The sequence below is a fragment of the Pelmatolapia mariae genome, linkage group LG16_19, assembly GCF_036321145.2.
Source record: "Pelmatolapia mariae isolate MD_Pm_ZW linkage group LG16_19, Pm_UMD_F_2, whole genome shotgun sequence".
Taxonomy (NCBI): domain Eukaryota; kingdom Metazoa; phylum Chordata; class Actinopteri; order Cichliformes; family Cichlidae; genus Pelmatolapia; species Pelmatolapia mariae.
This window is the reverse complement of record NC_086241.1, coordinates 66,608,109-66,635,593: the sequence shown is the minus strand read 5'-3', so window position 1 is coordinate 66,635,593 and position 27,485 is coordinate 66,608,109. Positions and strand designations below refer to the sequence as shown.

At 43.2% G+C, this 27,485-nt stretch overlaps 1 protein-coding gene across 2 annotated transcripts in view; it reads right to left on the bottom strand.

Moving 5' to 3' along the window:
* Positions 1-22,389, bottom strand: part of runx3 (RUNX family transcription factor 3) — a 47,680-nt gene extending 25,291 nt beyond the window's left edge. The window contains exons 1-4 of one of the 2 annotated variants that reach the window (XM_063499254.1): positions 22,379-22,389; positions 3,407-3,648; positions 2,547-2,703; positions 1,070-1,174 (exon numbers count right to left, since the gene is read on the bottom strand). In XM_063499254.1, coding sequence (XP_063355324.1) covers positions 1,070-1,174; positions 2,547-2,703; positions 3,407-3,571 — 427 coding nt within the window. In that variant the 5' untranslated portion in view covers positions 3,572-3,648; positions 22,379-22,389. Of the gene's footprint in view, positions 1-1,069; positions 1,175-2,546; positions 2,704-3,406; positions 4,520-22,378 lie in introns of those variants that run through there. The other variant, XM_063499252.1, reaches the window with a different exon arrangement.
* Between the last annotated feature and the right edge of the window lie 5,096 nt (positions 22,390-27,485).

The following is a 27,485-nucleotide window of genomic DNA, read 5'->3' as shown; positions in this document are numbered from 1 at the left end:
TCTCACTCCATGCCCCCTGAGCTCCCTTTGCTAACCGTGTCCTTTCATGTGGCTCTCGCTGCCACTCTCTCTGTCCCCTGTGTGCTCCATGTTCACTGGTTCTAAAGAACCCACTTCCACATAAACCGCAGTTATCCACCTCTAAGCAACCCTGATAAGTAAGATTCCTCCATAGAAACTATCAGAAAATCCTATTTCTCATATCTATCTCACCTTGAGCTCATTAAAAAATAAAAATGCACACATACAGCTCTAACCGTCAGTGACTGAGTCATCTGAGTACCTCTGCTTTCACCATCCCTCACACTAGAAGCATTAAACCACAAGAGAATGTAGCTGTGGCTGAAGGATGGCGCTAACAGCTTTAGCACGCCGTGCCTTCCTGCCAGGGCTAACGGTGGCTGGAGTCTGCCCTGTGTTAAATCAACGAGCCACTTATGTGGTTGTGCAGGCAGGTACAGTACGACCCCTCTGACCAGCGCTGAAGAAGGTAGGAGTGAGGAGGAGGAGGAGGGTTCCACTGAGCTGAGCCACCTGCGGCTTGGAGACTCACTCAGCTCCTCTTAGTGGTCTTGGGTTTTGCCTTAATATGCTTTACAGTTTCCTCTGACAGGGCCCTTCCCTGTGCCCCTGCTGCACACACACACAGACACACAAGCCTACCCTACTATTTAAGTGAGGACAATATATTGCCCTACATTCATTCTCTAGAGGCTTACCATAACCCAAGCTTAACCCAAACTTCACTCTAATCTTAACCCCAAAACCCAAGCCTTAACCCCAAAAGAAATCTAGGGGAAACTGGATTTTCTAGCACATCTTGATCGTGTGAACTGATTCTCTAGCTCTCCCTTCACCAAGGCACTGCACACCCACGAATGCACTTGCACTTGCTTTCAGGCCTGCTCAGTGTAAGACTCTCATCTACATTCAAGAAGCCAGTGGGTTTACTGACACCCACACTTAGAGAAAAAGGAGTCGATGCTGACAGTGCTGTGCAGCATCGCACCTCAATGCATTTTAGCAATAATGCTAGTGTGAGTGGGTCTCTTTGTGCGTGTGCACTTACTGCGTGGTTCGCGGGGTCCGTCCACGGTCACTTTGATGGCGCGGTGGTACGTGGCCACCTGAGGCGGTCCGGTGAACACGGTGATGGTCAGAGTGAAGCTCTTTCCTGCAGCACAGCAACCAAATCGCGTTCATGAGTGTTATTTATTCTTCTTTGTAAACGACCGTTTAGAATGATCTGCAAAACTTATTTTCTCTCTTCTCACAACAATACTTCGCTTGTTCAACCTCAAATCATCACCGGCTTTCGTCCCGCTGCTGCAGCCTTTGAATTCAAATTAAATAATAAGAAGAAGAAAAAGAAGAAGCCAAGGACCGGCTCTCTTTTGACGGTCTGGCTGCGGGTATGATTTGGATTATTGAGGGAATGTCTTCCAGATTGTGCCAAAGAGCTTACAGCAAGAGTTTATTGTTCAACAAGGCAGGCTCTCGCTCCCATCTGCATCAAAGTGCAGAGAGAGGAAGGCTGGACCACGCAGGGAGTCCGGCGCTCGTCCCCGGCTCTGAGAATAGCGTCCCTTGTTAAATGGAGACTGAGTGGGAAGACAGACATGAAATCCTGATGTGGGTGGGCTAATTGGCTGTAGAAATAAAAGGTACGAACTACTTAAAAAAAAAATCATGGAAAAGACAATCAGACAAAAAATAGAAATATAAAATCCAGAAATGGCCTCACGGATAGAAGCGAAATGACTCCGATGAGGCTTTTGAAATTGTTCTCTTTTATTATTTAAGTTGAGCATATTTACTTGAACTTTGCGCTGTTTTGATTTTCTCAATATAGCATAAAATGGTACACAGTAGGCCTATGGTTTGACCACAACATCCTACAAACCAGCCTGCTGACGTGGGAATTTTTATACAGCAATTAAACGCAATAACCGTGATAAATAGTGCGCAATAGTCCATAAGATGCACGCATCCTAAATGGTGGCGGGGATAATTTGACAAATTGCCCCGGGACATAAATTGCACGGTGGTTTCTCATCCATCCCTCCGACTTGCACCACGTGGATGATTATTTGTATTCCCTCGGATTAAGAAAATTATACAGCCACATTGCAGCTGCATACCGTGACGCAGGCCAGATGTTTCTGATGACACCCGTGGACGTCAGTTGGCAAGGTGTGGGCACTCGTCGTACCCAAACATAAACGCTTCCACATTTGCAGAATTATCTCAGCAACAGAAATCATCCCCAAAACTGACAGAAAGGTATTTATGCGCGAGCTGTATTTTAATACGCGCAGCGGTGCAGCCTGTGCAAAATATTTAGTTTCATATCATCCGCGTTCTCTCAAAAATAATATGTTGTCACTCGTTTTATGTTTGTTTTTTTCTGTGCCCAGAAATATGATCTATTATTATGTGTTTTCAAATGCATTACACGCAGACATTCCCTCATTGTTTGTGTGCAGGCCTGTGTGTGTGAGAGAGAGAGAGAGAGAGAGAGAGAGAGTTTCAGAGGTTACGCTCACCTCGTCCGCTCCTACCCACGAAGCGCAGGTCGTTGAAGCGAGCCACCTGGTTCTTCATTACAGCCGAGGCGTTCCTCAGCTCGGCCGAGTAGTTCTCGTCGTTTCCGGCCATCACGGTGACCAGAGTCCCGTCGGGGACGTCACCAAGAGCCACAACCTGAGCGCAGGAGAGGGGAAAAAAAGATGTTGGTCAGTCGGGTCATCAAAGCAAATGTGCTCAATGCGCGCGTAAAACCGCATCCGACTGTTTCGTAATATTAAGTTAGAAATCGTACATTGTACAATTTCAACACAATGTCAACAATAAACTGCTGATTGAATTATGCAGCTTGGAGATTTTTTTAAAGTAGACAATGTCATCACGTTAACAAGGAAATCATATAAATTTCAACTACACGTTCTGTTACCGTGATGTCCTCATCCGAGCGGATCCGAACACATGACAAAGACAGTTAACTGATAAAAACACAAGAATTGACTCAGAAAGCGTCAACATTGCGTAATCCAGAAACACATAAAGGTACAAAATATTAATTCAGCTGCTCTTGCTACTTGCACTTAAATTTCTTATCCCTTATTGTGCAATTTAAAGCCTAAAAAAGCAAATGTTATGTTAACGATTTGATATTTAAAATTTCACTCAAAGCAAAAACTGAAAGTCACCCAAAAATCCCATCAGATAATTCTAAATAAAAGAAAATGGATTACTTCCTCAAGTCCCATTTGCTTGGTTTTAATTTATTTATTTTTTGTTCTTCTTTTTTTTTCTTTACTCGTACATTTAAGGAAGTTAGAGGCCTGCAGTGGGAATTATTAAATGAAAAACATAACACATGATAATAAGGAGCGATGTGTCTTGCCTTGAAAGCCACGGGGAGCGTCTTGTTGCACCTCCAGTGAGACGGCAGCACAGAGCAGAGGAAGTTTGGGCTGTCGGTCCGGACCAGCTCGCCCGCGTGGTCCGCCAGGACGTCCACCACGTTCCTGGTGTCCGGTCTTGACCTGATGGGCCCTGCGGTGGCCATGGCCCCGTTGCTGTCTCCAATCTTGCTGCAGGGGAAGGATGTGGAGGGCGGCGTGAACCGTCTGGTGGTCGGCGGCTCTACGGGAATATGCATCACAACAGCTTGGGTCAGTGCCACCTGACTGGGTCGGATCAGAGGAGCAAAACTCTTTGGAGGGAAAAGTTTTTGTCTGTCTCTCCAGACGCCGCTGGTGTCAAGAGTCCACTGTGTTGGCGCAAAGGTTGGAGGCGAGTGGAAAGAGCCTCGCTACCTGAACAGAAACTACAAACTGGTGACTGTGTGGCTAGATCATCTGCACATGATGTGTCGGCTCGAGCAGCACCAGAGCCGACGAGGTTTGCTCTAATTTCAGCAAAGACGTGCAAATAAAAGCTCCGCGGCAGCGCTCAGCTTGTCTTATATCGGTGCTCGCGTCTGCTGCACTCCGTGGATTTCTTTCTGCCGCGTGAGAACTGAATATAAGCACCACAAACTGCCCGAGATCTCACTCAAACTCGCAAATAAGTGAATGAATCTCCCAAATATTTTTCTGCAGATCGGTAAGAGTCTGTTGGCACAGGTAATCCAGGCGCGATATATTAAAAAAAAATTAATCCGCCTAAACTAAAACCAAAAAAATGTCTCGACTAAACAGCGATTTTCTTTTTAAGCAGACGCCTCCCGCTGATTGCACCAGAAACGTTTCTCACCGCTGGTTTAAAAACAAAACAAAACAAAAAAGTCTAATTAAATTTCTCAAACTCGAATATCTACAGTCAAACTGCAGTTAAAGCACAGCGATGTCCTGTTTCTTGCGTAAAAGTTCTCGCAACCGTATCCCAGTTTAGGTGTTCCCACAAAAAAACAAAAAAAACCCAAAACCAATACAATTCTGGAATAATGGGAACGATCCTGTCGCTCCAGTTGGATTTCCTTTAAAAGTTATCCTTTAGGGCGCAAGAAGGAGCCGTGAGGATGAACAGGGTACAGAGTGCCGCGATATTATTTTACCCTAGTCATTTTAGTGTTTAGTGGTTGGGAGTGTGGAGATGATTTCGACCAATGAATCTACTGGGCTGGGCTTTCATCAGACCAATCAAACTCGCTGGTGCTCCCTCTGCAGCTATGCACTGTTGTCACACACACAATCTAAATTATTGATACATATCTCTGCTTTTCTGTGTTTTTATGCGCGACACACGCTTTTTACATGAAACAAACAGAAAGCAGGAGACAGCGTGCGTTAAGAGGAAATGTTTTATTTTTTTTTCCAGAATAAGAGACGCCAGATACAACTTACGAAAACAAAACCAGCATGCAAGCAAACACTTTTGCTTAATTTTTTTTTATTATTATTATGACTAATAAGGAAATAAGCAGATGCTTTAAATGGTGAATTTGATGGACTTTAGCGCTTAAGAATAAATCCTGCGTTTGGCTTCTGTGGAGATTTACTGTAAATCCCGAGTGTCACAGGGCACCGCCTTAATCGTTAAAATATTATATAAGATCAAAGGTGTGCACCTTTATCTCCACGCTGGTTTATCACACAGCCTCATCTGAACTCAGCTGTTTGGAAGTGATCTAAAGAAGGCCCGAGACTGCGCAGGTCTGCGGTTTCAATCTCATTTATTCATTTTAGACGCTATTATATCTCGAGGCTTCGCAACATCTCTAAATTTTCATAAAGTGAAATTATGGGTTTAAGATAGATCCATATCATTTTAATTGACTGAGCGGAATTCAATAAGAAAATTAAAGCAAACAAGCAAATGTGTTTTTTCCACATCAAAGAACACAACAGAGTCAGTGTGTGTGTGTGTGTGTGTGTGTGTGTGTGTGTGTGTGTGTGTGCCAGAGGCTGAATTCATTAGAAATGTTGAGGGTTACATCAAATGACGGCACACCCTGCTAAAGCCTTCCGCCGTGCTGCTTTTTGACACTAGTTGGCGCATTTGCCTTTTCAATCGCTGACAGCTCCGGCGGTCTGAGAGGCAGACATTTCACATCTGCAGAGGAAACTTTTATCTGCGCCCTGAGATGAGTCGGAAATCTGAATTAATTTCGACTTTAGGCCAAACGCTTAAACATATTTTTGATTTTTAGGGGGAATTTTTGTTTAGCTGGTGGGAGATTTGCTCCCCGGGCATTTTCATATTCACATCCACGTGTGAGATATTTGCCCGGATCACAATAAAATGTGTTATTGTCGGGAAATAAAAATTCTTATTAGAGCACGCACATTTATTCGTTTAAAAACTTCACATTGAAGCCAACTGAATGAATAAAATGCGATATTTGCGCGTCTACATACATCATTTATAGATTCAATTGTCTGAGAGTTTTTGTGTATGTGTGTCTGCTTTAATTCATTTTAAATGCACAGGCAGGCTTTTAAACATCGCTTAAAAATACCGTGTGCACATTTTACTGAGTTTGGCGAGGAGTGATCGATTAGGAGAGAAAGCATTACGCTCTAGAAATTTGGTAGTTTTGATTTAAAAATGGCACAAAACGTAAAATAATAATTAATGAATTAAATTCAGCGAATATATGTTTTAGTAAAATTTTCATAGTGTGCGTGCAGTTTTTTAACGCTGTTTGTTTGCAATATAATTAATTAAGAGCAGCTAAGTAGCTCGTCGGAGTGGTTTCCCTTAACCTTTCCTGCCGCAGTGATCAGAGCTGCAGTCACACAGCAGGATGCAGAGCTTAGATAGAAACAATATAAACATCATTCTAAAATTTTAAGCTGTTAAAATCGTCTGAAAACTCAATTTTATTTCCTAATAGCTATCAGCAAACATCACTTGATCATTGTTGGCGCATCTGTGCAACATTCATTAATATTTACAAAGGCAACGTTGCACAACCGTGTGCGCAGAGTGCCAGCCAAGTGTTGCTAAACTTTAGTTCTCTAAATAAATTCTGTGAAATTCTACCTGCGTGCCTTTCTGTCTCTTTTCTTCTGGGCTGGATGCTGTGAGAAATATTAATGTGCAGGCTTGTTTTAACACTCTCACACTCCTTGTCTGTGGTTGCTTGTTTTTTGTAATGTAGGACAGCGGTTCAGAGGGTTTGAGCAAAGCTTTGAAAAAAATTACGCACTGAAAGCACATGAGGAAAAAAAAGAAAGAAATATTTTATGGTAGCAAAGCCACCATCACACTTATCCCTGGTTCACAGAAGACAGCAGCATAAATAATTGCTTTATGTGTTGACATTGTTGGTATTATTATTATTTTTTTTTTACCTGATGTGAGAAATCTCCAAATCACAGAAGCTTAGAGCTGTACAACCTGACCTCCCTGAATTAAAACAATAAATAAATCGGATCAGATCAGCTATCACACTGCCTCTATTTTAAAAAAGCACAGCCGGACTGGGACAATGACAATGCTGGTGGTATTTTAGTCATCCTCCTGCCCTAGTTCATTATTAATATGTGACCACACGCCCCAGCTATACCCCACTCAGCCTTAATGTGCGCTCCGGGCGCCTGTCACATTTAGACCTCCACATTTCAACATGCAGTTTCTACAGTTTCAGCCGCACAGGCATCGAGGACGGAGCCCGCCGTGCCCCTGAACGATTTTTAATGATCCGAGTGGGCTGAGCCTGAAATCAAGACAGAACTCCTGGAGGACATGTGAAACCCAGGACCCACCTCAAAAAGGCCTCAGCGTATAAGATTCTTGAGCATTCAGGGATAAAAAGAAAACAGATCCTTCAGATATAAATCAAGAAATCACATCATTGTTTACTGATGGTTGCTCTGTGAAAACTTGTGGCTGAGAAGTTGCCTTCATCTGTTTTCCTGGCCTGAATCAGAACAAAAGAAGGGGTCCCCTCAGCATCAGAAAGCATCACACAGTCTGTCTGAAGCACCGCAGTAAAACAAATCTGAAATGGGGCATTTTAGACACTCTGGACAAGTCGAAATACAAATAAAAAAGGAGTTCAGAGGTTTTGCGGAATCTTTACAAAGTCTTCTGTGAATTTAAAGCCAAAGGAAACCCTGCTTGCTTTGGGTTCTGTGTGCAATGAGTCAGATTGTAAAGACTAATATGAGTATGATCCCTATTAGTGGAGAAACAGGAAAGCCTTTGGGGTCTGTAAAGGTATACCTGGCTCTAAATGCCAACCACACTGCTTTCAGTGCCACTTAAAAGCCACTTTGAAGATGGGGACAGTCTCAGATATGTCGAGATCTCTTTAAAGTTTTTCTTTTTTTTCACCCCCCCGAATATGATCTATTAGACTGTGTAAACTCCCAGGCTATTTTCAGACATGCACACATAAGCCTTTGGATGGGTAGCTATTCATTTGGAAAAGGGGGCTATGGGGGCAATTAGAAATAGTTTGAGGTTCAGCGATGACATAAGACAAAGATTTCTATCTTTAGAGGAGCTGCGGCGGTCACACATTTCTGTACATTCACAAATTACAGGGCAAGCTTTGGCCCTCAACCCACCGAATGCATTCCTTCCGAAAAGTGTCTGCTCGAATTTCAGCCGGGGGTTTCTGCTCAGTGGAAATATGAGTGTTCTGAATGGACGACTTCTATGAAATGGAGTTTTATTCCTCTTGGATTAAATTAGCTCTACTTTGGGGCTTGGGGTATTTTTTTGTATGAATGATGAATTCTGTGGTGACTGTGGAACGCCAAGCTTGTTTACCCTTCCCTCCCTTTTTTCCCCTTTTTGCTTTTTTTCAAAATGCAGCTCGCTATGAAATGGACTTTTTCTGCTTGATATGACAAGAGTGTCTGTGATTAGACTTCTAAGCATGATGTAAGTCACCAAAGCCATTTGTGCTAGTCCCCTCAAAGCCAAATCATATTCTAGCGTCAGAGTGTTTATATACACAAGTATATGGAGAAACTTTTAAACAACAGTGAGTGGGTACAGACTGTTTGGGTTTGGGGCTCTTGCTGCTCTGATGGCTGATTCTTTCTCAAATCTTGATTACAGAATGTGTCAGCACATCACAATTGGCGGTCATTTTTGTCCATTTTGATGTTCGGGCAAGAAAATGGGAAACACATTGAACAATTTTGATCATGTAAATTTGCATGTTACTTTTTCTCCAGCAAGGTCGCCTGTGTTAGTTTTAATGATGGCTGGAATGCATCTGTGTACGTAAACTTTGTTTGAGCTCCTAATGACCCCAAAAGTCTTTATTTTCATTTTCATTTCTATAGTTTTCTGCAGCGTTCACCCCCCACCGCCCGCCGCCTTGTACTCGGGCCCCAATTTCAGATCCTTGAAGGCATTTAGAGTATATTTGATCCCAGAGATGATGAATAGGATGGTGACACTTCCAAACCCAGCAGCTAATTACTATGTTAGCATGATGAGCTGTGATCAGGCAGTCACCAGAGGAGACAATGAGCACATTCATCTCATGCATCTTTAATACTCTGCATACATTTTAAAAAAGGTGCAGAGTGGAGCCAAGGGCTTATTAAAGCCTCCTGAATCAATTGAGCAACATAATGGCTGTTGGGGGAACGACTCCAGCTACGTTTTTATTTCTGTCTGCTGAATGTAAATGGCCTTCTTAAAGACTGCATTCATCTTCAGACCCACCAAACGGTGCTTCATCACTTCATCCCATATTGACTGCATTATGAGTTTGGTAGTGTCGATTCTGACCAGCCCGGTGCTGCAATGCTGGAAAGACGCAACAGTGCGTTTGTTCGACTAATGCAGGAAATCTGAGTGATTATGGCGGAAAAACTAAAATCACACTTTAATGGCAACCAAACAACTGACATGATGACACTGTAATGCTAATATTTTATAAATCTAAACAGTTTGCGTTGATTACAGTGACTGAAATTATCATCATTTAATGGGAAAATTTGGCACAGCATACGTTTATTTAGCGGCTACGTGTAGTCGTCAAATTAAGATTTTATGTTCAAAATACTTAAGTCTAACAAATACACCCAATTAAACTCCAACCAGGTCATTATTTAGGTTATTAAATTTCTTGTTATGCCAAACTTCTGAAACGGCTTCAATCTAAACATGTAATTAAATATTTGAATTCTATATGGAATTATTTAAAGCAACACAACTCAAAATACTGCAGAAACCACTGTGGTACCCATTTATAATACAGCCATTATAATACTCACTGGGGCAAAGTCAAGAGCAAAAATAACACAACTGCACTGCAAGTGTTTGTACTTTGCACACAATGCAGAATCATTTCGATTCGATAATCTGACAGGTGCTTGCACGCCGTTTGCGATCAGCAGCCTGCCACGCCCATATAAGGTAACATCTTTGCTGCACCGTGTCATAGAGAAAGCAAGCTGTTCTAATTGAGAAGCCGCTGAAGTAAGACAGAAATTGAAACAATAGTCTCCAAGGCGGAAACCAGAAAGGTACACTTTCTATAATGTTTCAACATAAGTGATTTTAGTAAAAACCGACAATGACAAGCAGACTCTGGGAACGGGAAATAAAATGATAAAAATGGGTGTGGAATTAATTGTGAAAAATAAAATTGACCACAAGACAAAGGAGGAAGTAGCCGCCTGATCTGTGAGCCCGAGGCGAGAGACACTTATGTCCACAATATAAATGTTCAAGTGATGAAACCCAGCAAGGATGAAAGGCCTTCAGTGTATAAGTAACTGCATTAAATATTGTTTTCTGTCAGGTACATTCTAATATTTAATAAGACGAGTGTTTAGATTTTCCCTAACAGCCAACAGAATGAATACATTTTGATGAATGAAAGTCGTAACTGTGTGGGGTCACAGACGTCTTTGTGCCTCGGTGATGTTTTTAAATGCTTCTGAGCATAAATTTGTTAATGCTCCTCTACATATGGTATAAAGAGTGGAATGGATATTATAAAGTTATATGGGGACCCGACTAATATAAGTATGTCTTTTAACATTCGAGGCTTTGATTTTATTATTGATGCTTTGCTGCTTGAGAGCAGGAAGATTTACTGCTGCGGAAGCCTAAACGCTCAACGTGACAATGACACCGGATCAACTGGCAGAGACCATCCTCGTTAAGTTATTTTTCCATAAAAAGTGATTAGGAACAACAATTAATGGAATCAGAAAATGATAAAGACAACAAGAGCCAATAAGAAGTAAAATAAGTGAGTCCTGTTGCTAAGCAGCTTGGTGAGTTGAGGGTTAAAAGATAGATTCGTGTGTATGTAGTTTTTGCAAAACGGCAATTGTTTCTATTCCAAATAAAAATTTAAATTTACCATGAACAAAGCGCGCATCTATTCTATTTAATGCTGCTTCAGCTTACGTTCTTAATGCCCACTAGCTTACGGAAACTAATGGTTGCGTAAAAAATGCCACTTTATTGTCAGTTTCTCACTTTGGTTTTTGTTAATAATACTCTAGTTTTTTCATTTGAGTAGAATTTGACTTGTCATGGAGCATTTTTGGATTGTTGTGGCTGTTTTAAAGAATCTGCTGCAAGTCAGTTTAGGTCCCCCTCCTCCCCATCCATCCTTTCAATGCCAGTTCACCCCACCCCCGAGCCAGGCGGGGGGGAACTCGCCGTAAACCTCGGTGTCACGGTCGCTCCGCCCTCACATCATCCGTCGGGTACACTCACCCAACGATGACAGTCAGAGGCCTGTGATGTGGTTGGCAGGCCTGTTTATTCTTTGGAAACCCACTAAAAGTAGCATTGGATGGTAAGCTCACCAAAAGGCCCCAGTGCTATTATAGGAGCACTTTTGGGTTGAGTTTTGATCTGGTGGGTTTGTAAATAGGGCCCTGCCTTGCTGCGGGGCACCACTTTTGGGCTATATTGTTTAGTATGACCTGAAGGAAGCTTTTTGATATTCAGGGTGATTTGTAACGTGGAACAAAATGCAAAGCCTTAAACTGGAGGCATATAGGCTTGTATACTCCACGAGAGCACCAGTATATGTTTCTCATAATGTTGATGATGATGGACAAAAGGCCTTGAAAATGTGCCCTGCTCTACTTTTACTGAAGGACAGATTGAATTTTTTTCTTTCTTTATTTACCCGAGTAAGTCAGTATAACTTTTAAATCTAAATGAGACCCATAAATACGTCAACTCCCCCATTTTTTTTTCAGTTGTGGTTTTTAGTGTGAGCTATAATCATTTCTCATCTTTCTTTGTCTCCGTGTCTCTGTCTATTTGTGTGTAACGACACACACACACATATGCACACAAATGCACAGTGTTTCTCCTTTTCTGGCGAGAGCTTCTGATGCAAGGACGGCAATCTGTAATCTGTAGTAATTGCATGTTGCAGAAAAACATTTTTCCGCTGTGGTAATCGCTGCAATATGTGCAGTTGTGTTGCCAAAGTGACAGCACCCCCACCCCCTACAGTCTCTCTCACACACACACACACACACGCAGACACACACACGGACTGTCCTGAATCACTTTGACTTTGCCAAATGTGGCCGAAATTTTGGAGACTGCTCCTCTCCTCACGGGCAGACAGGAAAAGAGACGAGCAAATGTAGTAGTGTGAGTGGTAAACACGCACACACTTGTGCACACACCTGTGCCGCTGTCATGCTGCTGCATTCACCTTCTGCAAAAGATTTACAGTTCCTGACTGTGACAGTTTAACTGCCATGCAGCCCCGGTGCCAGAGCCATGCCAGAGCCCAGCTGCCGCATACAGATCGGCAGACAAATCTTTCACAGGAGCCACATCAATTCACTTTCCCTTCTCCGTTTTACCAGCTATCGCACAGTACGAGCAGGTGACATTAACACGAGTCCGACTCTAATCCCCTGATCTTGCTTGTAAAGTTGTCTCGGAGAGCCGAGTTCCTCCTGATTACTGGAAGTTGCAGCCGCATTAAATTCAGGCGGTGCAATGACGGTCTGTGGCTGAACCATTGATGCACGTTGATGCTAACCATCGTCTACCATTTTCAACACGCTGACACCAACATCTACTCGACTCTGTTGGACTGTGGCTCGGGTTTATGAGGTCATCACCACCGTGAGACCGAGGGCAAACTATGGTGTGTGTGCAGAAGAAAAAACCCGACACAGCTTAGTTGCTTCACTTCATACTGCCTCAGCAGAGAATCTCTCGCTCTCTGGCTGTCTGTCATTTCAGCCCAGCAAAGCAGCGACGCACGTTTATGATATCATTACTCACCGCGTCATCGCCCCCTTTTGCCCAACAGAGCCCCCAAAGTATGTCAGCCCCGGCTGTGTCACCACACACACCTACTAGAAGGACAGCTAATACTCAGAGACATTTATAGATACACAGCACAGACACCAAGATTGCAACCAGACTGTGTGTGCAAACCTTTTCCTCTCTGGGCTGCTACTCTGACTGCTGAAGCCATCCAACCTCCCAGCAGTTGAACTTCCCTGTGTCTCTAATGGAGTCTCTCTGTCAGATCAAACAGCTCCCACTGGCGAGGAGAGGAGACAGATCGCAGCGCTGGAAGCCGTTCAGTCTGACAGCCCAAACACGTTTGACTGGCAACGCAGCCTGCGTCTACTCTTCCATCGCTGGAGATCCCACACAAATATAGTAGCGCCACCAGAGAGGGGAAAAGGGGGTGAAGAGCAGGGAGGGGGTAAAGGAGCCCGTCAGCTCAGAAAATAAGTTGTGAGGCGTCCCGCTCGCACAAAAGCAAAGCCCAAAAGCTCAGCTTTTTCTCAAAATGAAATCGCATGTGAGCCGAATATTAGGAAGTGCACATGGCTTCCAGCAACCACCAAGCCATTATAGCAGAGGCTGTAAACCACATTTTCACCAGCAGACAATGCCTCTTTGTGCGTGTTGTGTGGCGGTCCCCACTCGATGGCTCTCAAAGAGAAACGCTACATGTTTAAAAGCTAAAGAGAAGTATAGCTGATGAAGAGCAAGTGTCACTTTTAATATCTGGTTAATTAGTGGCAGTCGTGACAGGAGGGGCGAGCAAGACAGTCTGCCCTCGTTTAGCCCCATGGCGAGGGAAACCTTTGATGTGGTTGCACATGGAATGCTGTTGTTCATTCCTCTCTGCAACAAAAGCCACATGTTTTACTTTTTGAGACGAGGTTTCTGTTACTTTAAACTGTGAAGGAGCACGGCAAGGTATGTAACGTGTGACACGAACGGCACGAATGCTGACAGGCAAAACGCACGAATGTTTTGTTATTAGCGGTGTTGTGCATTTAAAATCAAAAGCCTTAGTCATCACTGCTCGCTGTGCATGTGCACACATTCAAAGTCGCCTCACGGGGACACACAAATCCAGACAATGTTCATGTTTTTGACTTTTAAGCTGTTGTCATCAGCGTTCGTCTCTTCCAGCTCCTCTCGTTGCTGAAGGGACTCTCTCTCGAGGGTCATTCCAGGTTCTGTCACACTCATTCAAGTGCAGAGAGACTTCAAAGAGCCCCCAAATATTGAATTTGCATTTATTTCCCTCTTCAGAGGGTCAGCCTCCCGAGCACCATCTGACTCACTGCAGAATTCGACCAGATTTGAACAGGAACCCGGCGCTGGTTTCCTGACAAGTGTCCATGCCACTTTCCTCTGCAGACGTGAGACAACTCTTGGAAAGTACTCGACTGGCCCTCTGGGCTTTTCATCGTAAGGAAACAAGGGTGTGGTGGCCCTCAGTCTGCAAGCCAAACAGTTTTGGAAAGCACTTAGATGCATAATACTGTCATCCCTCATAAATTTAATCTTTTGCACAGTAAATGATTATTGTCAATCACTGCGATTGATTACAAAGTAATCCAAAAGAAAGTGAATTATCTCCAAATGTCACTCAATCTTGCATGTAGCCATGTGTCTGTGTCTCTTTTTTGGGTCGATTCCCAGTTTTAGATTAAGTAAACCCAATTGAAGGCAAAAACTTATTTTCACTAGAGTCCCTCCATTCAAGTCATTACGCCAGTCAAGTACTAGGTATAATTGTAGTCCAGGAAACCATCCACGGGTCTGAAGTGACTGAATGTTTCCTCTCATCATCTCCATCACTAATCAGCAGTGGCATTGCCCGAGTACAGTTAGCACCCCGGCCACGTGGAACTTGCATAGTAAGGCAGGACTTTCCCTTCTTTGACTCAGAGCCTGAGGCGTCCATCGAGGCTTTGCTGTAACTGCACTCTAATCCCCTGATTGCTGTGTTTACGCCCGGCATGTCGCTGCTCCACGTCAAGGCGGCCACAGCTAACGACGAGCTAATGACACAACGATGACAAGGAGCGTTTGTAAACCCAATCAGTAGCCTCGAGTCTGGCTGCCTGGTGATTAGGTTAATCAAACTTTATACTGACTGAAAGACTGGCTTGCTGTCTGCCTCTTATGTCATCACACTGATTAAAGGGGAAAAGCTGTGTTCACGTCCATCAGGCTCGTCTGACACACACATACACACACACACACGCACACGTCTTTCTGCCAGGTTGGCAGTGTTAACAGATTCGGCTGTCTTACTATAAAAGTGGAAAGACGAATGCCTCCATTTAGCTGAGAACTTCATCTAACGTAGCCTTAACCAATCAGCTAGATAACCCTGTAGCAAGAAGCTAGATTAGCTATTAAAAAAAAAAGTTAACAAATGAACAGATGACCAAAATAAAGATGCTAAATATATAACAAATAGTCAAAAAGGGCTAAAAAATACTTGAAATCGCTTACTACAAGTACACATACATAAGATGAAACTGTTACCTAACATTGTGGCTAATTAGAGGCTAACCATGTTGAAAGAGCTAGCTAAAATTCTAAATAACAATTTGGAAAATTCTTAGCTACCGGTATGGATTCGTAGTTGAAAGGGCTAGACAGAAGAAACCATCTTGAAATGTTGCCTAAAATAATTAATAAGAATCTGAAATTGATGACTAAACATAAAGAGTAGCAACTAAAAGTAAGTAAGCCAGTTCCTGTTGATACCTGAGACAGTGGTTTAGGCGTTGTCTCAATTTCACTGCCTCTTACCCGAATTCAGCCGAAATAGTCTTCAGCTCATGGATGGATAGATGAATGAGACATTTTGATAACTGAAAGCACACATCGTGATGAAGATGGAGTTTAACATTTCTTGAAAAGGTTTCTTGACTCCTTCTTACTGAGCTTTAAGGGCAGCCCAACTCCAGGTGAAAGATGTTGGGGACCACTTCTACAACACTTCATATCTAACAGGATAAAATAAATTGAGTCTCTTTCCAAGTCACAAGATTTTCAAAGTTTTACAGTCTCACAGGAAATGCTTATTTGGTTACCACCATCTCAGTCCCGACATTACAGTAGTAACCACAGTACACAGTAGTCGGTTAAATATTTTTTTAAGCTTGCAACACCTTATAAAATCATGAAGGCGGTTGCTGATATTTTCCTGTTAAGTCCTGTGTGTGTTTAGTCACCATGTGGGTAATTCTGCTGGACTAAGGCATCAGGAGACCATATGTTAGTCCTGACCAGCTATTATGGTGAGGTCAGACAGCATTTACAGCGGGAAAACGTCACAGTCATCATGTTGACATGCACGGTCCTCTCTGAGTCAGCACGGGGAGGAGTCTGGCGGTGGACTTGGATATGTGCGTGCACGCAGCCTATACACGTCGCCGCCGGTCTGTACGTTTACGCTCGTGACGGCTGCGATCGTGAGAACGGTATTTGCAGCAGACAGAGTGACCTCAGTGCAGACAGACTAAGGAGAAGAAATGGAGGGGCCACTTCTGCTGCACAGCTGAGGGGGAATCCCTGGCATGGTGTTTCCTACTGAAATAATACAGAAGTGAGCAGCTGCAGAGAAAGTACAGGCTCCCTGAGTTTACTTTAGGGCAAAAACCTGCTGCAGCACAGGGACAGGAGATCGTTATCTTAATTCTGCATGAAGTTTCACAATGTAGACAAATACGGGAATAATATACGGGCAGCATTTGTGGAGGAAGTAGATAGTAATTTTAAATTAATTTAAGGAAACATCTTTTTTTAAACGAGTAGTCAGACATTTTGGGAAATATACTGGAAGAAAAAACTTACTTGAGAAACAAAGCGTAAAACTAATTTTGGCTTTTACAAGGGGGGTGGGGGCAAGTGTCAGACTGTTTCTTATCCAGACGCTGCGACTTCCTCGTCGCTGAGCACTTCAAAAGACACAGAATCTGACCACAAAGCCGTCAGACACATGATGCCAACTGTCATTATTATTCTTTAGCTTTTGTAGCTGTGAAATAAAACTGTTAAAGCCAGACGCAGGTTTGCCACACTTGCTAAGCTAAGCTAACTGGCAGTATCAATACTATGTGAGAGTGATATCAGTCATTACATCTCAGACAGTATGTTTTTCCCACGATGTCTGACTAATTCCTCAATAATATGTTGGTCATAGTAATACGTCTTTGTTTTGGGTTTTTTTTCCCAATTTGCCCACCCCCACCCTTTTCAGTGCTAAAGACAAAAAGCACATTTAGGTGGCGCGTTACTGCAGCATCGTTACTCATCCGTTTCCCCCTGATGAGCAGCCTGAGAGAAAACTAAAATCCCATTTTTGAAATGCTGTTTCCACAAAAATCAATTCCCTGTGGTTAAAGTTATGTTTGAGGGGAGGGAAGAAGCAACCCAAAAAACATGTTTTATTGCAGCAATGACAATTAGCTGTATGTAAACAAGTCAAGAAAAAAAATTCTGGGAAAATGGAGGAAAATAGAGAATCAGAAAACATTTCATTGCCTGCAGCCGCTCACATCCTATCATTATCTGCATTTTTCCTCCACCGTAATTAAGTGTTTTCTTTATTGCTTATGGGAAGGAGGATAGGCTATAAGGATGTTTTGAGCATGATTAAAGTTGGTCATAATGAAGTGAAGATTCAGTGTGGAGGAAGGATTTTTGTCTGTGAAAAACACTGCCTTTAATCCTTTTGATGGTGACAGAATGAGTTGCTCTGAACCTTAGATCTTTGCTAACCTTTCACACATGATAAAGTACTCTTTCTTTGCTCGCCATTTCATTTAAAAAAATTAGAAGTTTCTGCTTCTGATATGTTTCTGAACATGTGGGATCTCCATAAGTTTGAGTCAGTTTATGTGCCGCAGCGCAGACCCATGCCTGCCCATTAAAGTAATTTGTGGGTTAGAATGTGACTGTAATGTCAAAAACAAAAGTGCGCAGGAATCGGCGTTGTGCTTAGTCACAGGCAGTTTTTGCTTCACCTCTTTTACTGCAGCAGAAGAGATGCTGTCGACAACATCAGCCTAACGACAAAGGGAGGGGTCCGAACAACAAGTCCTCTTCATCTGAGTCAAGCGCAGGACACGGCTCTCTAATTGTAGCCAAAGTCACTGAAAGCAAACTAAGCCTGTGATGAAACAAATGCTTATTTCAGGTTTTACTAAGAATTGTTTATCTTATTTCCAGTTTTGCTGAAAATTGCAAGCAAATTCCATGCACCGGCATAATTGCTGCATAAATTTAGGTTAATAATACATAAATTAGCTTAGAATAATACTCCTGTTTTTTCTGCAATCCCAGCCTTACCATGTAATAAGCTGTGAGGCCGGCCTGTGGTTTAGGGCGTAGGTTTAAAACAAAATTAAATATCCAAATTGCAAGAGGAGCTTTTCCTTAATTTAGCTGTCCGCTGTGCAGGATGAGTGAGATCATGAAGAGTCTAATAACAGTTTGGATTTAATCATTTTAACGTATGAAATATCATCAGCTCCTAAGCGAAGCAAATTAACCGTAAAGAGATGACTCACCAAAGTTGAAGAGACTCATCCGGTATGGGCATTACTTTTTAGAAATAAAGCTCGAGAGTTTTATATTGTGATCATTTCCACCTCATTATCCAATTACACGAGCGTTTTCAAAGTCTGCATATTTTCCTCCAGACATATAGTTTGTTCCCGAAGAAGTTGGTCTAGACATCGTAAATTCCTCTGACATCGCTTGCATCATATCAGGAAATTTTTCAGTCATTTTTTTAAAACGCTCTGTAATTCTTATGTAAGACTATAGTGCATTTTCAGTTCTCTTGCTTCAAACGTCAGATTTCTCTCGGTAACACACCCGCAGGAAGTTTATTGCTTTCACAGTAGCAATGCATGGTCAGATCAGCATTTAACGTGCGAGGAGCTGAGTCGCGCAGCAGCCTCGGATCGTTTGCACCCTTCGCAGGATGCCGGTTCGCAGCCAGCACACCTCCAGTTTACTTTCCAGCAGATTCACAGAAACATGCCGGGAGTGTTTATTGAAAGAAGTTGCTCAACCTTTCAGAGCGCTTTTTTATTTTTTTAAAGTCAGAGAAACCTTTAAAAACAAAAATCCATATTATCAGATTGGCTGCAAAGAATTTGGCCCCTGTGGTCGCTTGCTAACCACCAGAAAATTGTATTTACTACTGCACTTAACACAGCTTTAACCTTGACCAGTGCAGAGCCGCTGTTTTCAGCCAAAAGTCTGCAAGGGCGGAGGCACGTTTAGGATTAGTCGACCACATAATCAGCACGCCCCTCTGCGTGCTCTACCTGGAAGCCATCTTACTGGCAACCCTCCCGCTCCCCACCCCCTCCCACCTAAAGTGTGCCCCATAACGTTGTGTTGACAGCCGGTGAAAGCAGCGAGACGGACCAAAAAGTAAATAAGTACCTCCAAAAACGTTTACAGCCCTAATCAAGTCCAGAGCGCTGCTTCTATCCAATATGCCTTCAGAGTTTTATAAATAGATATTACACTGGGCTAAATTGGAGACAGGATTTCGCCGCTCTGTGGCTGTCATGCGTTTTCTATTATTTGCTTTCACTTTAAAATACTGAAACTCTTAATATCTTGTTACAGATTTCAGCCGGCTCAGCCAGTCTTTTTGTTTTGGCGTCACTCGGGGGCCTCGCACTCGGCAGGATTTTGAACGGGCTCCAATCAAGCATGTTAATTTAAGAGAGGAGAAAAAAACATTCACCATGTGACTTGTTATTAATAAATTCAGCAGAGGCCGGCCATGTGTTCAGTTAAATTTATAGCCTTTTTTTTTTGAGCTACTGTATAAGGCCTTTTTATTTGTCAGTGGTTCTGAGGCAGAAATTCATCTTGAGTTTTATCCTCTGTGAATGATTCATTTTGATGCATATAAAGGGTATTTTTCTCATACTGCCTTTTTCCCCTTTCTAACACTTGTAGAGCAAACAAGACCACCTCCCAGAAGCCTCCAAAATACAACTCATTCTCACACACGAGCCTTCACTTCCATTCATGCAGCTCAATAAGCCAAACATATAAAACCATTCCCACCCTAATAAACTGAGGCCTTTTTCTCCGCCACAAAGGGAGCTGGCTCCCAAGAGTGTTAAAAAAAATCAAATTGGACTCTTGAATGTAAAACAGCCTGCAGGGAACACAGCGGCCCTTCCAAGTGGAGGGAAATGTGGTGACAGATACTGAGCCAAGGAAATGACCCAGCACACAGCTGCTGTAAGGCAGGTACCCCACCTGATGCAAACGCTGCCAGCACTAGGGATCGGAAAAGTCAGTAAAGTTTATACAACTCTGCTTCACGGGGGGAAAGTCCGGTGCTTTTTTTAGGAGCTACTGAGTTTTTTGGGGTTTTTTTGCTTTTTCAAAAGGTCTCAGAAATGCTGCTTTCTGATTAAATAGTGGTGCTGATGTGTAAGGGTTAGCAGGTGTAGCCTCATTGTGGTTATTATCAGCAAACTGCAGCAGCTCTGCGAGTCTGCATCAGATTACCATGTCGCAAAGCTCTCCCCGTTGCTGCCTGTTTCTTTCACAACGTGCTATCAGACTATTAGCTTTTTCTTGTGATCTATACAAAGTTAAAGTTGACGAGAGCAACGGTGTCTGTTCCCTTTGTGCGTGTGTTGTGTGTCTCAGTGTGTGTTTGTGTCTCCATGAACTTTAGCGGAGGACTGAGGTTTCTGAGGTGAGGCGTCCTCTCGCTTCTCACGCGAAGTGCATCTGATGTTGCACATCACATGTGTCGTCTGTCTGCTCTGTGAGATCGGTTGAAATATCTAAAGTTACCGAAATAACACTTACAGACCGATACGGTCTGTGTATGGTGCTGATATTTTTGTTACAGTTTTTTTTTCTTGTCTTTGTTTTTTTTTTTAGCTCCAATGAAAATGTAACATGATTTGAAACAACAAGACATGTTAAAGATCAGAATGATCTTGGATGACTGTGTTTTTCTAAATGAATAAGATGCTGCTTACGGTAGTATTTCCTGACATCTGAGGAGATGAATGCAGTATTTCCATAAGCTTCACATCACACTGCATTAAAGTCAGAGCTCAGGAAGCCAGACATTTAACAGTCTTCTTGATTTTCTGTAACCGTTCCTCTTAATTTCAGTTTGATTTGAGTCTAAAAAAGAGAGCCTTGGCCAAATTGCTTTGCCTGTGTAATGCAAGTTGTTAAACTAACCGCTGGGGTATTTTGCTTACATGAGGTAGTCCTGGTTGGAAATGCTTTCAGATTGAACTGGGGGATTTAATGAGTCTTGGCCTTTGTTCTCGTGCAGTTCGGTTCAGTCTCCTGACAGAGCGAATTGTAAGAGGATATTGCATGTTCACTAATGATTTCCAATGGTTGATCACCATTTTAAATGCTCGTCTCTTCTTTTCCCCACACTTCTGACCTACTGTCTCCTTCTGCCCCCTCAGTGCTCTGCTAGGGTTCAAAGACAAAAAGAAAATCAGGTCCCCCGAAAGCGCATTACGTTAGAGGTTAAAAGACAGCAGGCGTGAACCCTGAAGTTGGTGACACACTGATCTGTAAAACGGTGAGGAGATAAAGGGATGCAGATCCAGCGGTTATAGAGAAGAAAAGGGGGGCCTGAGCTTGTCATGAGGAAACTATAAATGCCTGAGTGTGTGTAGAAGCTGTGAGAACACTAGAACATCATCTCCTGTCACTGCGGTTCCACTGAGGATATCAGAGGATTGCTCTCATGTGAGACACAGATGTACAGAGTGTGTGAGGCTCTGGAGATTTTAAGATATACTCTGCAAACAATTACCAACTGGTAGTGCTTCTCCTGTGGCTGTCTCTAATTAACACGGCAACAAGGCCTTAATTGGGGGGGGGGCGGGGGTATCTCCTTTTTTTCCCTATTGCCTTTCAGCGGCTGCCTCGGTGGTTGTGTGAGGAACAGTAAGAACAACTCGGCCACCGTCGGATTAACAACTCGAGTGTCAACACTGCTTCGTCTCAGTGTTTTTCACGACTTACGGGAATAAACAGGATGAGGATTGAAATCAGGTAAACGTTGCGCTCTCGCTCTCCATCTTGAGAGCTTAACTGCAAATAAAAAGCCGCCTGATTGGAATTGCCATGGCAACAAATGGCTTCTTCACTGAGGCTCGTCGCCGAGCATAGTGCACTCACCTCACCGCACAGACCAAAAGTACCTCCTGGAAGTAAAGCAGAGAGAGCCTAATATGTTTTTTCTTTTCTCTTTTATTGTATTGCCGTGTTCCAGTAAGGGGCCCAGTCACATGGAGCCTCTGAGCTCGTATTCTCACTGAGAGAGCGCCGAGTTTCACTTGATAATGAATGTCTGTGGTGAGAATCCCATTATGGCACTACTCCATCAAGCCTACAGAAAACACAGGAGCTGAGAGGCCTTTATGGGACATATCAGATGAGAGCTACTGTGCAAATCACACCCTCCTTTATGAACCTATTTCATAGCACACGTGACAGACAGATAAATGCATTCACACGCTACAAGAAGCAACTCTCACGTTTCACTGTGGTACTGTCAGTGCTTTTTTTGTCAAACTGACAGCACTGCACATTGAAAACAATGGTCAGAGGGTGAGCAGAGCAGAGTGGAGAGGGCAGGATCAGCACTTACCTCTTAGTAGACTGCTGCTGTAGTTGGAGAAGGAGTCAAAGATGCTGTTGGATGCCATGACAGAGAAGCCAGAATGGTGTGGAGCCCTCGCTGAAGTCAATCTCCACAGACTTCTGAGAGAGGGGGGCAAGAAACAGGAGGATTGAAACACAAAAATAAAAGTGTAGCATAAAAAGAAGTGAGGGGAGGAAGGAGAGCACAAGAGGACAAAACTCCTGGAGCTCCGAGACTCTTTGCAACCAAGAATCTAGGGTTTGTGACTACCACAGGAATCCCAAGCCACAAGCTTGCAGAGAGAGCAGCAGCATGTGTTAGCAGCAGCACCACAAGACATTTGAGAGAGAGAGAAGTGAAGAGAAGAGGGTCAGAGGCAGAAAGAAAGAAGAAACAGAAGAAACAGCAAATGTGGTTGAGAGAAAAACAGTTTAAACAAAGGCAGGCATCAACATTTGGGTCTCCAGGTGCGGAGGTGGACTCACCAGGGCTGGAGATAAGAGGGGGCCCCACCTAACGGTGCCCGGGTGGCGTAAGCAGGCTGACGGGGGCGGGGGGCCGCTTTTGTGGTGGTCTGTCAGCGGCCTGAAGGTCTGAGGTTAGCCAGCTAGCTTGTTAGCGTGGTCTGTCTCTTTCTCTTCCACGATGGTGGCGGCCTGACTGGAGCGTCAGTGCTAGTAAAAGGCTAAAAGCCACAGTCTATCTGCATCCTCCTCGCCATCCTCCACACAGACACACACTCCCCTCCGTGAGTGGTGGAGCCCACGTCACATGTCACGTGAGGTCACCGGGCCTTTCCCTCCCGCCCTCCTTCCCCTCCCTCCCGTCTTCTCCTATCGTCTTTGCCTTTTCTCTGGTTTCTCTTTTTCGGGTTGTACTTTCCATGGTTCTTCTTCTCTGACTCGCCGTCTTCATTCTCACTTTTCATTGGTCGTCCAAGTTTTGGAAATATTCTATTTTCTTTTGAGTTCAAACCAGGCAGCGGCCTGCGCCGCTGTGGCTCACTGAGGTTTGCAGAAAGAGCACTAAAAACCACTGCAGAGGAGCTGGAGAGACATTCAGATGTATTAAGCCCAAGACAAACACAGGAGAGAGAAAAAGACAGGACTGAATCAGATGAGGAGAAATAGAAAATGAGAGATAGCTGTGGCTTGAGGAGACAGGAAAGTGTTGTCTCTAACTGCCGAACAACACTGAGCATGCTGTGTATACTGTGTATGTGTGTCCTGTGCTAGTTTTATGTTTGTCTGACTCACGGCACATCTGTGTTTGTAAGAACCGGTGGTTTTGGGCCTGCAAAACCTCCACCCTCACTTACCACTTGATAGTATCATAATCTTAGTCTCATCAGAAGCAGAACGGCTCGACTCTGCCCGGGTTCTCTCCTCTGCCATCAGCCTTTGAAGTTCCCTTTTTTTTCTCTCTTTATTTTGCCCTCTTTTATATTCATGTACATTTAATTCTCACACAGCTGAACCTGCATAATGCAAAAATGAAACTTTGTGTCCACGTCACAAAATCTTTAAATATTAATTATATGCGTCCCATTTTTTTTTTCTAACCTGAACTTCCTTATGCAATGCGAAAGATATTTTTATAAAACTTTAGTATTTGCGGGCAACTGAAGTCTCTTTCCCCTGTGAAAGTGCAAAGCGATTTAACCTGATTGTGGTTTTCACACTTTTTCATTTTCTGGGTTGAATTTAAGAACGGAAAAGTGTTCACTGATGTGGCTGCTTGTACTACCCGAACGGCGTGAGCCCAATGTGTGATAGCATATCACATATTGTGTTATTTTTGGAGATTTTGAACTATTTATTTGGAAGTTTCGTCTATAGTTATGAGCAAAACAGGAAATGGTTCATGTAGTTTCAGACTGCGAGAGAAATTAAGGCGCGGCACGACAGGCAAAAAGATAGTTAACAGAGATTTTGTTTCTACGGTATATTTTGTTTCAGACCGGTGGGAAGAAGATATCAGAACAAACCATCAGGTGATATTGATGCAAATTAGAGCATAATTAATGAGATAGAATCAACACTGAGTAAATTCTCATGGTGTTATCTGTCACTTCATTTCTATTGAAGATGCATGTGCGTATCTCCATATCTAAGCTGTGTTCTCAAAATGACTTTATTCACATGCACTTGGCTGTGCATCACCTCGACTGTAATACACCAAACGTTCCATTTCTTTTATTTGGTCTATAGCCTCAAACTTTCTGTTTTGTTGTTGACAGTGTTTTGTTATTTATGAAGGAAAGATAAAAGATTTTCTATGTCTTTTTTGTTTTTACACCTTAGACTGTACCAAAAAAAAGAAACCGTACTATAAAATGAAAGTTTCAGAATGAACCTTGCACCTGACGTTATTCACTGTTTACATTTCCTGGGGAAACTATGCAAATCGTGCTTACTTAGACAGATAGCTCTTAATGTGCGTATTGGAAATACTCAAACTATTTTTAATTTCCATGTGAATTTTTATTCATCGTTTTTTTTACCCGTGGTGGCTCTCGTTAGCAGGGTTACTGTGTGATACTGTTAGGCTGCGATCTTGCAGCACAGCATCTGCATGTGTGTGCAAATAACTGGCATTTGCAGACCTCTGGGATGCTCACTTCCTCTCTCCTTTCTCCTGTCTCCCAGTGACACACTGACCATGTCTGGCCATGGGACAACAGACCCAAACCACCGTCTGGTCACTCATGTGACCCACTCGCTTTCCCTGGAAACCTGTGTGTGTGTGTGTGTGTGTGTGCGTGTGCGTGTGTGTGCGCATGTTTCTGTTCTGTTTCTGCTTCACACCTCGTTGTGTATGGATGTCAGCCCACATCTGCTAATTGCTGGACAAACCTGCTGCATGGACCACAGCATGTGTTTGTATGTGTATATACAGTACCATGTTCTGAACGTGTGTGTGTGTGAGAGAGAGAGAGGGAGAGCTTGCCGCTCTTCCTGGTAGGCCGCACTGCCCTGTAAATGAGCAGTTGCCGTTGAGTTAGGCGGCAGCGCGGGCTAAATGACACGGCGTGTCAGCGAGTGTGGCCGAACGCTGAGGCCACAGCCGTGGCCCCAGGGCTTTTATCAGTCCGTCCATGCGGCCACTATAGGCCTCTGACTTAACCTCACACACAGCGGAGCTTCCTCTTCTAACACCTCTCCTGCCTCCCGACATGGCCTCGGCCCTGGCCTGCCAGCCCAGGGACAGATTACAGCTCTATGTCTCCCTGCTGAACAAGAGGTAGTGTTGTCACACAGGCCCGGAGGGCAAAACCTGCAAGTCCACAGACGGGGTTTCCAGACCTTTATGCTGTATTATACTTTAGAGTCTTGAGCTTCAGCCCAAGGAGGCTGGACCCCAACCCATCTCCAAACCCTAATCTTAAATGTTGTTTTGTTTCTTTAAAAAAAAGAATCACTTTTGATGAGTGTCAGTTAGAATTTTTACCTTCTTTGGGGTCACAGGCGGGGGTTTGGTTTGGTTGGTTTGGAGCCGGGGGTCTCCCGACTTCTGCTTTGGTCTCGTCCGTGTTTGCTGGAGTGCAGCGTACCGGTTTCACAGTACAGAGCCTCGTGGTTGTTTCAGTTTATAATCATTTTATGTGGCTGTATTTGTGCAAGCGAGACATGCTGCTGGTAATAAGTCATGTTTTCTTCTTCAGATTTCATTAAAGTGAGAAATGTATTTTTCTGCTATTTGTTTCCAAAAAGGCAGACTGTTTTAGATTATTGTCAATTTCCTTGTTTTTGTCCGCTTGTGGAAACAAAGACACTGCATCTGGATTTTTACTGAGAAATAAAGGAAAAGCTAAAAAAACAAAAACACACACACACACATATATATGCAAAGAGCCATCCCACAGCATTGTGCAAGAATGGGAACTAGCTCCTGCTGTCCAAACTTGACATTTGAAGAAAGCGCCGGAGTCGAGGCCTCAGTCTACTGTGTGTTTTTTCTTCTTTGTCTAGGTAAACATCTGCTTCATGTTTTGAAATGTATCTCATGGCTTTGCACTGCCCATGACCGTGAGGGGAAAATAGTCTCAAGATCATTGTGGCCGTCTTCCTCTCAATTCTTTTTTCCCCTGCCCAGGCCTTGTTTATCAAGCCCCTGTATTTAAGCTTAATATAACTCCTGTTTTGCTGAGAAAACTGTGGTGGTTTAATCACTGTCAGTGGTCCTACGCCTCTCGGGTGTGGCTCGCAAGCAAAAAGGACCCAGTGCGGTCGTGCGTCCAGCTGCAAAGGGGCTTATTTTGTGGTCTAAAAATTGCAGGCTTCCCCATATGTTCCCCATAAACGTGGAATGCAGCGTGGGACTTGAGGAGGCTTTTATAATGAAGTGGCCGTCATTGCATCAAACACCATGATCCTGCCTGCGCTCTAGGATAGGCCATGGGAGCCCATTTTTGGGCTGCGTACACGGGTCCAATGTCCCGACTTCTCACTCACACCTCATTTTCCTGATTTTCTTTTAATTATGCTACAATGCTCATTCCACCTACCAGTGTCCCAGTTTGCTTTCAGTACTAAGAGTCAAAATTCCCCGTCAAATTACAGTAAACTAGTGGTGGTGTCATTTGACAGCATTAAACTGGTATTTTACAGTGTGTCTACTGTAATCTGCAAACAAGTTTCTTACTTTTTGTTTTGTATTCTGCGTGAATAATGTGTTACGATAGGGTGTATTGCTGTAAATGAACAGTTTTTTAATTATTAGTGTAAAGACACTGAATGTTCTCAACCTTAAATGCTGTTTTAACCACAAAATAACTGAAATAACTTCACAGCATTTCCAAATTAATTATTTGAACTCGAGCAGTTACATTTCCATGACTCCTAGGCCGTCAACAAGTTTGTTATATTGTAAAATGTAAAGTATCTTCCTGTTAATCTTCTATTTCCCTGCAAAGAACAGGGAATTATCGTAAAAAAATCCTTTATTTTTACAGAAAGTTAGTAAAACGTGAGCTTGCTATGCAGATCTGCTTAGAGTGCTTTTGGTGTACAGCGGTTTTTTACAGTGTGTCATTTATTAACTTGCCCATATTTCATGTAAAAATAACCTCCGAGACAAAACCTTTACATATAACTGCAGACACTTCTGGAAA